Here is a 16,304-nt window from a genome sequence, read left to right on the forward strand (position 1 = left end):
TAATAATATTTAACAAAATGGTTATAAAAGAATAGAGCTGAACTGAACTGAACTGAATGATCTGAACTGAACTGAACTGAACTGAACTGAACTTATTGGAGCTGAACTGAACTGAACTGAACTTATTGGAGCTGAACTGAACTGAACTGAACTTATTAGAGCTGAACTGAACTGAACTGAACTGAACTGAACTGAAAATAAGCTGGGGAGAACAGGCCCTTAAAGTATTCAGGAAACTGAAAAGAATACATCCAAGAAATTGAATATACAACATAGAATAGGTTCTGACAACCAACAATCACAACTTATTGTGAGAACCTACACCAAAGCCCAAAGAGAAACAATTACTTAATTACGTCCTCACTTGGAGATCAAATACCTTGACATTTGTAATGAAAGCTTCTCGCTCTGCTGCAGCTGCCATTAGTTTCTAAAGGCCTCTGAGCAGTATCTTTAAAGAGAGCCCTAAAAGCGTGTTTAGAACCAGACAATTCTGAACTTACTCTTAATTAATCTTAGGGTTTTTTGTCCCAAACTACCTTTAACTTTTATGTTTTTGCGAGAAACTACCTTATAAAAAAATTGTTGGCCCAAACTACCTTACTTTTACCATTTTGTTGTTGACAACTACCTTAGGCCGATTTCCGACGTTGACTTTTGTTTTTTCCGCTTTTTTATTGTCACATTATATCACTTGACCTCTTCAAACCCTTTTTTTAATTTTCCCCACCCTAATTTCCTCATTTTCCGGTGTGCACGCGCTCTCTCCCTCATATCTATGTGACACTTTGTACCACCAATCCACCATTAAATTCCTCTTCTACTTAAACTAAAATTGAAACAATCACCCTCCTCAATTCCCACAAGGGTAATTTTGTTTTTCCCACAATTTTGAACTGAAAAAACAAAAGTCAACGCCAGAAACGGCATAAGGTAGCTGTCAACAACAAAATTGTAAAGTAAGGTAGTTTAGGACAACAATTTTTTTATAAGGTAGTTTCTCGCAAAAACTTGAAAGTTAAAGGTAGTTTGGGACAAAAAATCCTTAATCTTATACGGCCCGTTTGGTAGTCGTTAATAAATTGCGGTAATGGGAATGAATTTTAAGTGTAATTTTATTAGGAAAGCACCCTTAAAATCTCCATGGGGAGCCATTTTTTCTCCATAGACAAGCAATCTCACCCCTAAACTTGTGTTTTTGTCTCCAAGGGGAAGCAATTTTCATTACCACCCTACAAGGTGGTATTGGATGGGAATGAAAATTCAAGAAGGAAAGTGGACACTTTAGGATAAATTAGCATTACCATGGTAATGGACAATGATATTTTTCACAAATTTACACACAAATTCATTCCCATTACCACCATTTATAACCAACTACCAAACGGGCCAATAGGGTTATTGGATTGAGAAATTTTGGAATGTTTTGAAAAGAGAGAATCATGTAAAACTAAATAAAGATAATTGATAATTATTTAACTTGGGATATCTTTCGCTAGTGAGAGTATGCATGTATTAAACTTTGTAATTAAACGAGAAGAATATGAATATGGGTGACAAACAGGTGACAGTAAACATAAAACTACATAAAGCAGTCTCTTTTATTAATCAAGTACTACAGAGTAGAATTGTGTAATCTAAAATTTATGAGAATGCAGTTGTACTTAGCCCGGGGTGCAGTAATCAGAAAAGGTCCTTGGTGAAGAGAAAGTTAGACTGAACCCAAAAGAGTGGCTTGGTAAATGGAACCTCCTCTATTTCTTCATCATGGTAAGTGTAGCAACAGCTGATAATGCCATCTAAAAATTCCCATATCATGTCCCCACTCTACGCGATGACAACAAAGATCATCAGTAAAATGGATAGAGTTAGGCATAAATTCCAGGAGAGTCAGTGGCCTTAATACAGAAGGATTGATTCCGTCCAACGAAAATGGCTCGATCCTCTAGAGAGCCAACACGCTCAAGTCTTCCTGGATACGTGACTCTAACACATCAAAGTGGATAGTCTTGTAAGGAGGGATTGCATCGGGGTCCTTTCGTAGGTAGTGCCTCACAATTAGCAAAAGATCGCCGTTTTAAAGGGTGACAAGATAGTACTTACTATTACACCTTCTCATTTCCTTCAGGGACTCTGATTCCTCATCATCTCTAAAATGACAATTGAGCTGAATTTTGAGATCAGTCATGTAAAAGTTGAACATCAAAGGCTTGGATCCCCTCGATATCAAAGAGAGTATAGAACAATTTTTTCTTCTGGCAATATACACCTGATTGCTAGAACAACCTGGAACGTAATCTTCTTGCAAGCCGTACCAGAAAGTACCATCATTTATAGTACAAGTATTAGTACCTGATTCCTCATTTTAAACTCTCCTTTTCATTATATTTTGCTCATTCGGATTATTCCAAACAAAGAGCAAAAAACTAGGCTTGGGTATACCATGTTCACGGAGTCACGATACAGCCGGGTGTATAATAAATTTTATAGGTTTTGTATTAATAACATCATAGAGAGTTCATTTGCGTCTTTTGTTGTTCAGTGGATGGCTGAGAATGAGAAATATCATAAACTGCCCATTCTAAATTTGCAAGTCCCCAGAATTGCAAAATCATAAAAAACAGATTTCTCACTAACCCAAATAAAAACAAGTACATCCAACCAGCAACACCAGAAAACTAACAATCATGGAAAGCTCCAGATGCAATATGACCATGTACCACAACTCGATTCCAGGCAATGGTAAGTTGGAAAACAGAAACACGAATTATATATCCCACAATCTCATTAACCCGAATCACAACGAATCCAGGAATCTGAAAAGAATACATCCAAGAAACTGAATGTAAAAAACAGATTTCTCACTAACACAAAAGAAACTAAGTACATTCCAAGCAACAGCACCAGAAAACTAACAGTCATGGAAAGCTCCAGATGCGATATGACCATATACCACAACTCGATTCCAGGCAACGGTAAGTTGGAAAACAGAAACACGAATTATATATCCCACAATCTCATTAACCCGAATCACAATGAATCCAGGAATCTGAAAAGAATACATCCAAGAAACTGAATGTAGAGAAGTTCTGACATAAACCAATTTCCAAATCACAACTTTTTGTGAGAACCTACACTACAGGGGGAAAAATTACTTAACTACATGCTCACTTGGAATCAAATTCCTTGACATTTGTAACGAAAGAACATGACTACTTGAGAACAACTCAAATTACCCAAAACAAAGCCCTATGACATAAGAAAAAAAAAACTCAGCTTTATTAACTCTGCTCTTCAGCTGCAGCAACAGCTTCTTCCTCTGCGGCAGCTGCCATTAGTTTGTCGAAGTCCTCTGACTTCTCGAGCAGTATCTCTATCTGGAAAAGATAAAAACACAATCATCGATTTCTCAAAGTGCAAACTTAATTGGACATTTGATCAATTCACCTCATAAATTGAGTTTCAAGTAAAGTAAGTTAATAATGGCTATCACGTATAAATCAAAATATATATACATGTTCAGAAAAGAGCCAATAAGTTGAAATCAGGGGAGATAAGTTGAGCTAAGTTGGAAAAAGGAATAAGCCAGAACCAGAAATGAAAGTTCATGCACAAGATTACATATGAAAGAACAATACTCCTAACTTCATAGTTAGAGTGCTACAAAATTCAGGCTTACCTTTGCCTTCTGGACTGGTCGCCCTCTTGAATCATCCTTTATATCAACAGTAGAAGTCATGATCTCTGTAAAGATCAAGCAAGTGTGCGCTATTATCATAATAAGCTCAAATATGTGGTCAAATTATAAGCTGTCCTAAAAAAAGTAAAGGTCTTACTCTTCTCAACAGCAAGCCCACCATTTTTGAGAATTTCTGCAACACTGACAACTGTGGCAATGGCTGCAAATTTTAAACAAAATTAGTAAGAGCAGTACTTGAGAGGAAAATAATAGTCAAAGCAGCAAGCACATTAAAAGAAACACAATACGTGACACACATGGAGTCGATCAAAATCAGAATTAAACATAGCATGTAATCGATCATTGCAGCTTAAAAAAACCTAACTACATTAGAAGTAACAGAAAACTGTCAATAGCTTGATGTGTCTTATCATTCTAAACCGCATCATAATGCCCAATTCCCTACACCTGCTTGGATGTTCCTCAATCCTCATCTCAAACATCACATAGCAAAATCTTCAAACAAGAACAAAAAAATATTCATATCCATCTGAAACACCAAATCAGAAAAAGACATCCTCTACAAAGCTCAAATCAGAAAAAGTCCAAGAAAAGAAAGGACCGTGAAAGCCAGTGTCCTACAGACTGATCTTGGAACACAGTAAAGGACATATACCAGTTAGCATGCAACTTTTGCAAGAATCGCGACAAAACTGAAAGTAGAGCCAGCATACATATTTGCAAAGAAACTACTTCTAATTGAGTAGAATTCATTCCAGCGATTACATCTTTTAATAATAAATTACCACTAAAGATACATATTTTAAAATGAGGAGAAGTTCAAAGCTCAAATTCATGTTAAGAACCCTAAGTGATAATTTCATGGGTTTATGAGAATTGTATTCAATAGAATGCATCTCACACATGAGTACAGCCCTAATTAATCCTACAACCAAAATCTAATTGGGTAGAGCTCATTCCAATTGAAATAATAAATTGCCGCTAAAGATACTAGAATGAGGAAGAGAAGTTCAAACACTCAAATTCATGCCAAGTGACCCTAATTCCCTAAATGATAATTTCATGAGTCTATCAAAATTGTATTCAACAGAATGCATTTTACAATGAGTTCAGCCCTAATTAATCTTACGACGAGATAAACATGATTTTGCCTTCTAACATACTTCCTCATGTAGTGTTTCACGCCTCCTAACTCAAACATTTCAAACATTATAAAATGTTTGATATTTTGAAAGCCTGTATCAAGACGAATCTAACATGACTATATCAATGGAGGGTGTAATATGTATAAAAGTCTAAATGTTGCGATTAATATGAAACGGAGGAAGTAATTTCTAGCAACCCATAATCTTAAAACACAAATTCAATTACAGCAGCTCAATTACAAATTGCAAATAATGCAACATTTGCCTCTTTTACTACATTAAAGAAAAAAATATATCATTAAATAGAGAAAGAGGAAAAGATACCCATTCCTAAAGCAGAAAGCTCAACGTCATCATGTTGCTGCATATACCTCTGCAAAAGAAAAAATCATCAAACATAAACGATAAATTCCCAGAAACAAGAAAATCCAACCCAAAAAAAAAAAACCCAAATCATAAAATCAAAATGCAATAATTGTAATTTCACCTTCGCTAAATTAACGTAAAAGAAAAGAGGTTTCTTGGTGTTCGAAACTTGAATTCGGTTCTTTTTCCCAGAATCAATGACGCTCAAGTTGTTAACTCCCTCCGTAATTTGCTCAACGGCAGCCATTGATTAACAACTTCTAAAGAAAACAACCCTAACCCTAAAAAATTCGACGTTTTCGGAAGAAAACCCAGAAATTATGAATCAATTTTGTAAACAGTTGAGTTTTAATGAGTGAAATTTGCGGAGAGAGAAATAGATTGAATTGATGTTTTTATTTAATGGAAGTTTCGAAACCTCTCTTTTTGGAGTTTATATAGGGAGGCTCAGTTCATGAGAGAGACCTTTGATTCTCAACCGGGTTCGGGTTGCTGGTTAATGGGGCACCGATTTTTGTTACTTGAATTTCGACTTAACAAAATAGATGTTACACTTTGACGTTCACGCTTGTTGGCGTAGTACTTTGATCATTAATAAATTTAATTATGTACTATTAGTAAAAATTATAGCAAGCTAATTTTATAAAAGTCTACATTGAGACGAATCCAGCAATATGTCATATAGTAACGGTTGATTTTATCTAAAACTAAAAAATATATGGTCAAATATTGTAGGTGAATATTGCATTTTCAAATGTAACATCTATTTCAATATATAGTAAGTAGTAATTTTTATAAGAATTTCAGAAATAATAAGATAAGTTTAAAAAATAAGTTGGATTAGAAAAGCTCTTAGTAATATTAGTGCTTATTTGGTTGCAATTGGAATTGAAATTCCCATAGGAATTTACAGTTTGTTAGAAATTAATTCCTTTATGAAAATTAGTTTAAATTGTTTGGTAGTCATAAAGAAAGTTGTAATTCATAGGAATTTATGTAGGAATTGTGAGTGACCAAGAAGAGGGTAGGTTAATAAATTCCTACATTTTGTGGGAATTACAAATTCCCATGAATTTACATTGCCTCTATTTTCCTCACTTTTCTATCAACCAAACAACTACTCAAATCTGAAAATCATAGGAATTTTTATTACTTATATTATTTCTTGTATACCAGACGACTACTTAATAAATTCTTGAATTTTACCACTTTATTGAGTTATTCTTTGCCTCAACAATGTTTTTCATCAATAAGCTTTTGAAGGGTGTTAGGATATATTGAAATGATAATTGGATAGTTAACAGTCTCACAAAGTTGTAATAAATATTATAATCTAATAAGGTTTACCTCCACAACCTGCCAACACTATCAATTTTTTTCCCCCTAGTGGGGACCCCATGGTAAGATGAATGGCTCTTTTAGATCGGCACCTCTCGCAGGTTAATCCGTTCTAGATTTGCAGGCAAATACTTTGAGATTGGGAGGGTGGTAAGGGGAAGTCCTCTCCCGAAGTGCCCCTAATGGGGATCGAACTCCAACCTCGAGGTTGGAAGGTTCTTTCCTTACCACTATCTAGGTCAAGCCTTACTTGGTTGTCAACACTACCATATGACCCTAAGATACTTTCATATGGTCTCCTACGATTTTAGAATGCATGCCATGAGGTCTATTTTTCAAACCACGATAATATCTAGATCCATGTGTTGAGCCTTCAAATTTGGTTATTTTGGGCCATTATAAAACTTTTTCGAGTCATTATTAGACATCTCTATGCTAGACAATGTTTAATATTCAGGGACCTTTTATAGAGTTTGACTCTTCGGTGATTGTTATCCTCTACATTGCCTTAAAATATCTTCTACGACTTATTCTAATTCTTTCCAATTTAACACTGAAATAGTTTGAATGCCGTCATATGCTTATTCTAAGGTATGAATATGATCTTAAATGGTCTCATGTGACCCCGTGATACATCCCATGAAATCCTTTTATCTAGGTCTAAAAAATGTTTAAACTTAAATGTGTATAATAGCTTTTAAATTTGGCTATTTTGTGCTACATCCAAATTTTTTTTGTTCCGATAATGTTTACTTTTTAAGTCCTTCCCAAGGGCCTTGAGCGGCATTGAGATTATTCGCGAGTTCGGGTCCTAATCTGATGCCTTAATAGAAAAATTATATATGTCTTATTAGGTGTCTTTCTAATATAATCGTAATAGAGTTGCAAAGGCCGCATGTCTATATATGCTTTAAAATGGTCTCTCTTATGATCCTATAATGCATCTTATAAAGTATGTTGCTTGGTTTCGAAAAATATCTAAAAACATGTATTATGTAACCTTCAAATTTGGCTAAATTTGAGATACATCTAAACTCTTATGTTGGACAATGCATTTTGTTAGAGACCTACTAAGGGCCTTGAGATGGCAAGGGATTACTCATGAGTAGTTGGGATCTCCACCGATACTTTAAAATGATTTATATGCGTTATCGAGATTTTTTCCTAATAAAACTCCAAAATAGCTACAAAGGCTAGCACAATTTCATTATTTGCGTGGATATGGTTTGAAATCGTCTTCTATGACCCTATGACGTGTTTCATGAGTTTTGTTGTTTGGGTCTCGAGAATGTTCAAAAAGTGTGTATTATAACCTTTAAAATTGGCTAATCTTGGGTTGCATCCAGACTTTTTTTTTATCCATCAGTTTTTTTGTTTTGTCTGAGAGCATACCAGATACCGTGAGATTACTCACAGATGGTTGAGGTCCTCTTCTATGCCTTGAAATTTTTTTTACGGTTTATCAAGCATCTTTCTAGTTTAATCTAAAAATACCTCCAAAGGCCAGCATATGCTCGTTATTAGGCATAAATATGTTCTCAAATGGTTTCCTATGACCCCCATGATCCATCTCATGAGTCACCATGCCCATTCTTCGACCCCATAAATGTCCTAAAGCGTGTACTATAGCGTATCATTAACATTCATAACTTTAGCCTTACCATGCCTTAAAGGACTATCTTCCTATGGCAATATTTTGCCTTGTAATAAATACTTCCATACTTAGCTTTGAAAGCATTTGTGATCCCTTATGAGCCTTATGAAAATGACTTTAAAGTCTATGAAAGTGAATAGACGAGTCAAAATAACATAAAGCTAAATATCAGTTGATTATGGTAGTAAGATTACTCTGCCACTTATAATAGTCATAGGGGCCTAGCATTTACCCTCTAGTTGGATATAAATCGCACACTTCAATGCCATCTATTTTTAGGCCGAGTTGGTTCGGTTGGTGAATTTTCAAATAATACTTTGCAACAATTTGACTTATATGACCACCATCTTACCATCTTAGTCAACTAACAACCGTTAATGAATCTAATTAGCGCATAGTAGAGCAACATAATTCGACTTTAATTTCATCCCTGTATTGTCGGATCTACTTAGCAAATATGCCCCACTTGTAGTTCTTGATTATGTGTTGTGACTCAATAAAGAAGTCAAAGTGTCCTACCTATTTAGAATTTGAATAATTCAAGGGCATTACGCTCCTAATAATCCTAACATGAATAGTCATTGGTTCAATCAGGACAATCAATACATGGAAATGGAATATCTAATGATTCTTCTGGCATTATGACCTTACCACAATGATGCTGTCCATAGATCGAATTATTTCATGGATTGGATTGCACTTGATTGTATACGGCTCCATTGCATGTGCTCGAGATAGAAGTTTTGTATAAATGTATCGCCCTGCTATTAAGTATTTTGATTTAAGTTCTTTTCTTTTTATCCTAACATTAAATTGACCAAATAAAACTCGTGAATGAGATTCACTTGTCCTAAAGAAAACTTTAGGAAGTTGTATCGTACCAGACTCGTACTAAACTTCCAAAAAGTGAAATTATGAATTTATAAGATTCCTTCTTTAGTTTTTACTCCTATAGATTAATCAAAGACTTGTAAAATTACCAATCCTAAACTTTTACTCCTATAGATTAATCATAAACACAATTACTTGTACAATTTTGTATCAAATCCCCTAATAATTCCTCAATTTCTCCTCCCATTCATACTTCACTCCTCCTTACACCTCTCTTGCTTTTCTTTCAAACTACTTTAACGATTAACGACTACTTGATTTGCTTAGCTTTTGCATTTCCCATTTTGCATATTCACTTTACTATTAACCCTTTGAAAATTCGAAGGTGCCCTTCTTCTTCCAGAGCTTCAATTACTCTTCTGCTATCATCATCTTTAAATTCGGAACTTTGTCTTCTCATACTCGCAAAATTACTTTATAGAGAAGATTTGCAGTAGTTCAATTGACATTTGACAGTTTTCTCATCAGAGAATTGCCTTGCCTATCAGGTGTTTGATGAATTTCCTGAACCAAAGTCTTAACCTTTTACTGTCTATCTTTGTTTTTTTTTTCCCTTGGAATTGAGAATTTGCTGCCAGTTTTCTCAAAATCTCCTATTTCTTGTACTTTTGATTTCTGGGTTAGGCTAATTATAACAAATTACCTTTGTTTAACATATGGTTTTGCTTGCTTTTTGACCCATTCAGAGAAATGATGTTGAGATCATCTTTGTTGAAGGAGAGTTCAAGATTTAACTCTGGGTTTTCGGGTTTCCTTCAGTTGGTATGTCTTTCTGCAATGTTGTTATGTGATTTTCAATTGATCTTTTGTCTTACCATATAGCAATGAATTACTGAAACAGAGAGGGATTCACAGCAGAAACAAGAAAGCCATGGAATTTATAGCAAAAGGGTGGAGTGCTATGAAGGAAGTTGATAGAGTCATTGATTATTGTGAACTTAATGATAAACGATTAATTCCTCTTCTTAGGGTGAGTTCATGTTATAATAGACTCACAAACTAAATTCTGTTTGCTTCGTGTTTTTCCCGGAGTAGCTAGGCGTTTTTCGATCTTCTATTAGCTAATGCATACATGACCTGTTTCATGACATTTTATTTCAAGGTGTTCTAAATTTGGAACTTGATCCCTCTTGTAAACCTCCTTAGGACTAGAGCATCTTACTGGTGTTTAATAATCGCCTTGATGATACTTGTTCAATTGCTCGTAATTGTCCTACATCGTGATGAATATTTTTATTTACACGCTTAAGATATAATCCAATTTTATTATTGTTATACCAGGGTGCTAAGGAGAATTTTGAGTTGGCTTTAGAAGTTGATAATTCAAATACGACTGCACGCTACTGGTTGTCCAAGCTACACCTTAAATACCATGTCCCGGGAGCTTGCAAAGCAGTGTAAGTTATGCGATAATGTTGAGTAATCATCATGTTTTATGTGATTGCCTTTTATGTATTTGTTGGTGCTCTTTTTTCCTTCTAATCACACTTCTGAAATAATTAGTTTTACCTCTGATAAACAAAATATTGTGCATAAACAAGTGACTGGCGTCGTGCCAGTTCCAAAATCCATTGCTGCTGCTTTTGTCTCATCTCTTGCTGAGTTGATTCATCATTTTTCACCATACTATGTTTATAAAATCGTATACTACACCACCACGAGTTTTCTAATCTTTCTTTGATAGATAGGATGAATTGCATAACACAAATCATAGTTAACTCATGAGTGATCTATTCTGAAATTTTCTTTCTATCAGAGGAGCTGCTTTGCTGGTGGAAGCTGCCGAAATGGGAAATTCTGATGCACTGTATGAATTAGGTGGCCGCTTAAGAATCGAGGTTTGCTCGTCAAGTTTTGAACTAAAATTTTTGCTCCTGATGTCAAAATTGCTGGGCTATTTCGAGTTCTTCCTTATTTTCTACTTGAAAAATAGCTGGCGAAAAAGATTTCTTTCTGTTTGGGGCCTTGGCATTTGAATCTGAAGGGATAACTTGAACTCTTGAAGTCATGGTTTATCAAGGATTGCTGGTAGGAAAATTCCAATGCAGGGAAATGTATAAATTGTTTTTGGGGACACTTCTTTTTCTTCCTCATTCATTTTTCTATGTTTATCTCTTTTTTTTTCTCATGTGAGATTACTCCTTTGGTGATCAGGATTCCAGTAGCTAAGGCCTCTATTCCCAGCTCTTCCTGTTTTCTGCATTGTCCAAAATTTCCCTATGTTCCACTATTGGACCATCTCACCACTTAGTAAAGATAACAGTGCTTCGTACACTATGTATGTGTAAAGAATATTTCCCCTACTTCAATCTGCAAATTTTTCGAAGGAGATTTTCCAGCTCTTAATGTTTTCTGCATTAATTAAATTTCCCTATGTTCCACTACTGGACCATCTCACTACTCTGTAAAGATAGCAGTGCTATGTGCACTATGTACGTGTAGAGAATATTTCCCCTACTTCAATCTGCAAATTTTTCGAAGGAGATTGGCAAAAAGAGTCTTAGTGTATTGTGGGACATGTTGGCCATCTGATTGGCTTGGTCTTACTCTTTCTAGGAGGTAGAGAATGGAGCTTTGGGGCTCTGATTTACAAAGAGATTGGTTTGTTAAGGGCTCAGCAATGTGGCTCAAGTTTGTTATGGGTTTTGGCATTTTCTAATGGTTGAATACCCTTCCACATTTGGGAGGATTTTTGATCAGTGCTGAAGTAAGAGTGTGAGACAGAAAGGATAGTGGACACTGTGTCGTGAAAGTTAGTCATTGTCTAAAATTTAAACCATAGAGGTGGTCACTAGAAAGTAATCCCTCATTAATGACAAATGCAGACTCATAACAGCAAAGCTTCTTGATTTACAACCTTTCAACTCTTTATTTCACTCTTAGCACCTATAAACTACCATGAAGGCCAGAAGTTATTTCTTCTTTAAGTGCTCTTAACTATCAATTGTTTTCTTTATCTTGGTACTATCGTATCTTTATGTCTTAATAGTTTGGTTGCTGCTTTTACAAATGAGAATAGTGTGAGAATCGAGTTGTGCGATTCAGGTCCTTATATTTAAATTATAAACCTGATACTTCTGGTATGTATGGCTGTATGTACACCAAGCAATCTCTGTTTTTGATAGCTTAATTTGTTTGGAGGTCTTAAGAGAATTGTAGTGTAGCTAATCTCTTTTGAACTATCTTCTAGTCTCTGAAAGTTTTTGAATAATTATGATTTTCTTAGTATAGGTCGAAAGTGGTGATATTGTGATGTAAATGCTTATGGACATCAATTTAAGCACAGTCCCTGTTGATTGCTGCAAAGTTTGGATTCATATAGACATCTTAACTCTGAAATTGATTCGCTCAAATAAAGAAAATTCTTATATGAGTATTCTTTACTTTGTTTTGGCAGAATGACTATGTTCAATCATCTCAGCAAGCATTTTATTATCTGGAGAAAGCTGTTGAACAGGTATTTTCATGCTTGGTATAGTCAACTGATACAATACGTTCGAATGTCTCATGGCACCCTTTTGTTTTTAGTTGCATCCAGGTGCTCTTTACCTTTTAGGCGCTGTGTACTTGACGGGGGACTGTGTGAGGCAAGATATTGGATCTGCTATGTGGTGCTTTCACAGAGCAGCAGAGAAGGTAGTAAAGCTATTTTTCTTGCATCTCAGCTTTATTTTTTTTTTTTTTTGTGAAGAAACCCACAAAAGGAAGATTACTTCATTAAATCGGAATGAGAACCAACAACTACAAAACTAGGAAAATCATCATCCCAAATAGTCTCACCCACCTCCAAAGAAGCTTTATGAGCTAATTCATGGGCTACCTTATTACCTCTACGGTTAACATAAGACCACAAAACATTATCAAAGCAAGCAACTAAATTTAAAATATGAAGAGCTCGTTCCCGATGCATTGTGCTCCAAAGCATTAACAATGGCCAAGCAGTCACTCTCGACTACGATATTGCGTCCGTGAGCCTTGGCCACTCTAACTCCTCATCTCACAGCAAGAGCTTCTGCTTCATTGCGAAATTCCACGTCCAACTCCTCGAGCCACACATCACTATTTCACCATTATGATCACGCCCCACCAGACCCAAGCCCACACCACACTCCTCCTTCACACTCGCATCCACATTCACCTTAACCCAACCCTCCTCAGGCGCACCCCACTCCAGCTCCTTCGCACTCCCTACTCTTGCATCAACCCTTCCCCCACACGTCTTACCCTCGACAGACAGCACCCCAAGGGGCACTTCGAGAGCTTCGCAGGCGTCATTGTGCACTCTCTGTGCATATGCACAAACATCACAAGGGTTCTCAGCTGTATTTGATAGTGGGTACATGATGTTTAGAGTTTCTGCACTAACTGAGCCAGTAATAGTCAGAGCAGAGTTCTGTATTGAGCCGATTCTAACTGAGAAGTTAGTGATAAGCGTATGCGACTATGCTTAGGTAGCAGCTTGGAGTTCAGTTTGTTTGTGCGTGGATGTTAGGTTACCGTCTGATCTTGTTAAAGAAGCTTTTGCCTTTTGGATATTCATTTTTGCTTCAGTCTTAAGTGGATCTTAGATGGAGCTTCTGCACACTTAGTCCCTGGCTAAGACTGCACGACTCACATGTATGTATAATGGGCAAGGATTTGGCTGTTTGGCCTTTTGGAACAAGAATTGGGCCATGCATCAATTATGAACTGCAGGTTATTGGTTATTCGCATGTGCTCTGGTGGTTTTGTGATTTATCTGTAAGGACACAACATCTCCTTCAGTTATCGCTCGTAAAGTTTCTGTGACAGCTTTTACTAGTGCCAAGTGTTTCTTTTCCATTGCCTTGAGCCTTCACTGATGTTCAAGTTTAGGTATAGTATAATGTTGCAATAAATTGGTATTAGGAGGGAGGGGTGTTTTAGACATTATCTGTAGAAGTTAGTAATTATGGGTAACTTAGGGAATAAGCTAGGGGGTCTGTTAGGGGAAAATCATTTCATATTGATGAGTATTTAGAGAGGAAAAAACATGTTGAAAATTGATGAGTATTTGGTGAGCTTTTAAGAGTTCAATGGGAGAGAACAACTCTCAAAAGCTTGTAGCTATCATTTTATTTCACTGTTTTCCATAAATTATCAATCAGAGTTCATCTTATTTCTATAATCAGTTCTTAAATTCAGTCTAAGCTATGTCATTTCGTTACACATATATGTGATGTTCAGTTGTCTAGCTGGTAGTTTTTGAAGTCCAATAAAAGAATTAGCCGGAGAGAAAAGAAGCTCACTGGGAGGTTATCTTCCAGATACGTAACTCTAAGATAGGGTTTGATTTACCTTGGTTCTGTATTTGCAGGGACACGCTGGTGCAGCTATAGCATATGGATCTCTTCTCCTTAAAGGTTTGCTCTTGACAATTATCTATTCTTTTTGTAATGTCACATTCTAACTCCATTTCTAATTAAGTGTGGTTTTCAGCTTTTCAAAGTTGAACTTTGACCATAATTCTATCAAAATATAATGATAAATTTAATTTATTATTAATGTTGTCAGATTCATGTTAGAAAATACTTCCACTTTAACTTTATAGTCCATGTGTGGTGTCGAAAAACGAACGTGATCGAGGAACATATGGTTTGTTGTTTATGTATATCTATGACCCCCTAGTGTGCGGGTGCTAATGAGTCAATCTGGCTCGATAACTATTTGAGCTCTGCGCAAAATTTTCTCGAGGCAAGCACAACTAAATTACACTCGAAAAGCATCTTAACATACTTGAACTTTTTTCTTGAACCTTTTCATTTTATATATTTTGAAATTCAACTCGAGTTCAATAATAAACTTTGTATAATATTGGTGAGAAGCTCAAAAGTATTTACAAAATGTAGGTAACCATATCCAGTTGGTTATTAGTCTTGAACTCACGTTGAGTTTTAAGGTTTAGTTAAGCTTGAAAATTTATGCTCGATAAGCACGAACTTGACTTAGCTCGAATGCAGTGTTGCAACGCAGTGTTACCTATTTCCCCCCGCGAATTGCGAATTGAGAAAAGCGAATTATGGTCGTTTTGGTTCATTTTTGGCTCATTTTGGGGGAATTGGTGAATTCAAAAGGCGAATAGATAGCGAATTAGGTATCACTGGTTGCAATCCAGGCTGATCAACCACAAGCTTAGACTTGGTCTTGCTCGTTAAAACCCTTACCTTTGTGTTAGTAGACAACCTTTGGCAAACACTTAGGTCTTTGCCAAGGTGTCTTCCTTGTTCATAGTGGTTACTCCTATTTATTCTAATGGCATTCTCACATATTGTTTCTTGTTTATGCGTACAATCCTTAGTGTTAGGAAAATTGAGCTCCTTATCTTACCTATGCAATACGTTTGCCAAATTTTCAGCTCTTTTTCCAACTTATCTCTCCTTTTCCTTTTTCCTTTCATGCAATGGATTGGGTTGTTCGCCTGTTCGGAGTTCTCTATGTGATTGAGTTATTGTTAGTAATGCAGCATAGATTTTGATAGCATCTCTGTTCTGTTACTTCAGGTTACAAGGTACCAGAGTCCATCAGTAAATTTAACGTGAAGAAGCGAAGCAAAACTGTGAAAAAAAACTATGTGAGCTCGGAAGTGAACCCGATAGAATTGGTCAAAGAGCAGTTCCAGATTGCTGCTAATGCAGGATGCGATCTTGGATTTAAGTGGTTAAGTAGAGTTGAGGAGGAAGAAAAGCGCTTGTTGAGTGAACAGTTACAGTAGGTTTTGAAAGAATTGTCTGTCATTTACCGGGTGGTTAGGCTGCAGCGTATTCGTCCTTACTCCTTATGCCTGCAGGCTGCAGTTCGTGGAAGATGGAATGGAACTATCTACTGGTGTTTTGCTTATAATGTGAGCATGAAATTTTGGAATCTCTTTTCCTTCATCATGTTCAATAAAATTAATTTACTTGGCTTGAAAAGTATTTCCAATCATAGTCTTACGTATGAATGAGAAGAGAGCTAAGGCTTTGACCACTGCTACGGCTACTGCTACTGCGGCTCATCTTTAATGTGACTTATCAAACAGAGTGACAAAATGAGTAAGTTCATATATGCTGTATGCATTATTAGTAACCCTATTTGTGTTTTTATTAGTGACCTTGTACAGCATATGAATTACAGTTCAATTTTAGTTACAATACAATACAATTTTACACTAATTACAATACAATGTTAGTTTTTTTTTTGTTGTTTAGTCAAA

General features: G+C 35.9%; 2 protein-coding genes across 4 annotated transcripts; one reads left to right on the forward strand and one right to left on the reverse strand.

Moving 5' to 3' along the window:
• Nucleotides 1-2,980: 2,980 nt before the first annotated feature.
• On the reverse strand, nucleotides 2,981-5,645 carry LOC104902055 (hypothetical protein). The gene is made up of 5 exons (XM_010689716.4): nucleotides 5,333-5,645; nucleotides 5,170-5,218; nucleotides 3,837-3,899; nucleotides 3,680-3,744; nucleotides 2,981-3,377 (listed from the first exon to the last, which is right to left on the reverse strand). The coding sequence occupies exons 1-5, from the start codon at nucleotides 5,456-5,458 to the stop codon at nucleotides 3,282-3,284; spliced, it is 399 nt and encodes a 132-aa protein (XP_010688018.1). The 5' UTR covers nucleotides 5,459-5,645; the 3' UTR covers nucleotides 2,981-3,281.
• A 3,536-nt stretch (nucleotides 5,646-9,181) lies between these two features.
• LOC104902056 (hypothetical protein) lies at nucleotides 9,182-16,289 on the forward strand. 3 transcript variants are annotated; one of them, XM_019251425.3, is made up of 9 exons: nucleotides 9,182-9,419; nucleotides 9,781-9,856; nucleotides 9,936-10,064; nucleotides 10,376-10,491; nucleotides 10,851-10,932; nucleotides 12,492-12,551; nucleotides 12,623-12,730; nucleotides 14,430-14,475; nucleotides 15,613-16,289. In XM_019251425.3, the coding sequence occupies exons 2-9, from the start codon at nucleotides 9,785-9,787 to the stop codon at nucleotides 15,822-15,824; spliced, it is 825 nt and encodes a 274-aa protein (XP_019106970.2). In that variant the 5' UTR covers nucleotides 9,182-9,419; nucleotides 9,781-9,784; the 3' UTR covers nucleotides 15,825-16,289. The 3 variants fall into 3 exon arrangements, with proteins under 3 accessions (XP_019106970.2, XP_057247139.1, XP_010688019.2); XM_057391156.1 differs by having other exon boundaries at nucleotides 9,182-9,416; nucleotides 9,779-9,856; XM_010689717.4 differs by having other exon boundaries at nucleotides 9,184-9,582.
• Nucleotides 16,290-16,304: the final 15 nt, after the last annotated feature.

Source organism: Beta vulgaris, chromosome 8 (assembly GCF_026745355.1).
Source record: "Beta vulgaris subsp. vulgaris cultivar EL10 chromosome 8, EL10.2, whole genome shotgun sequence".
Classification (NCBI taxonomy): domain Eukaryota; kingdom Viridiplantae; phylum Streptophyta; class Magnoliopsida; order Caryophyllales; family Amaranthaceae; genus Beta; species Beta vulgaris.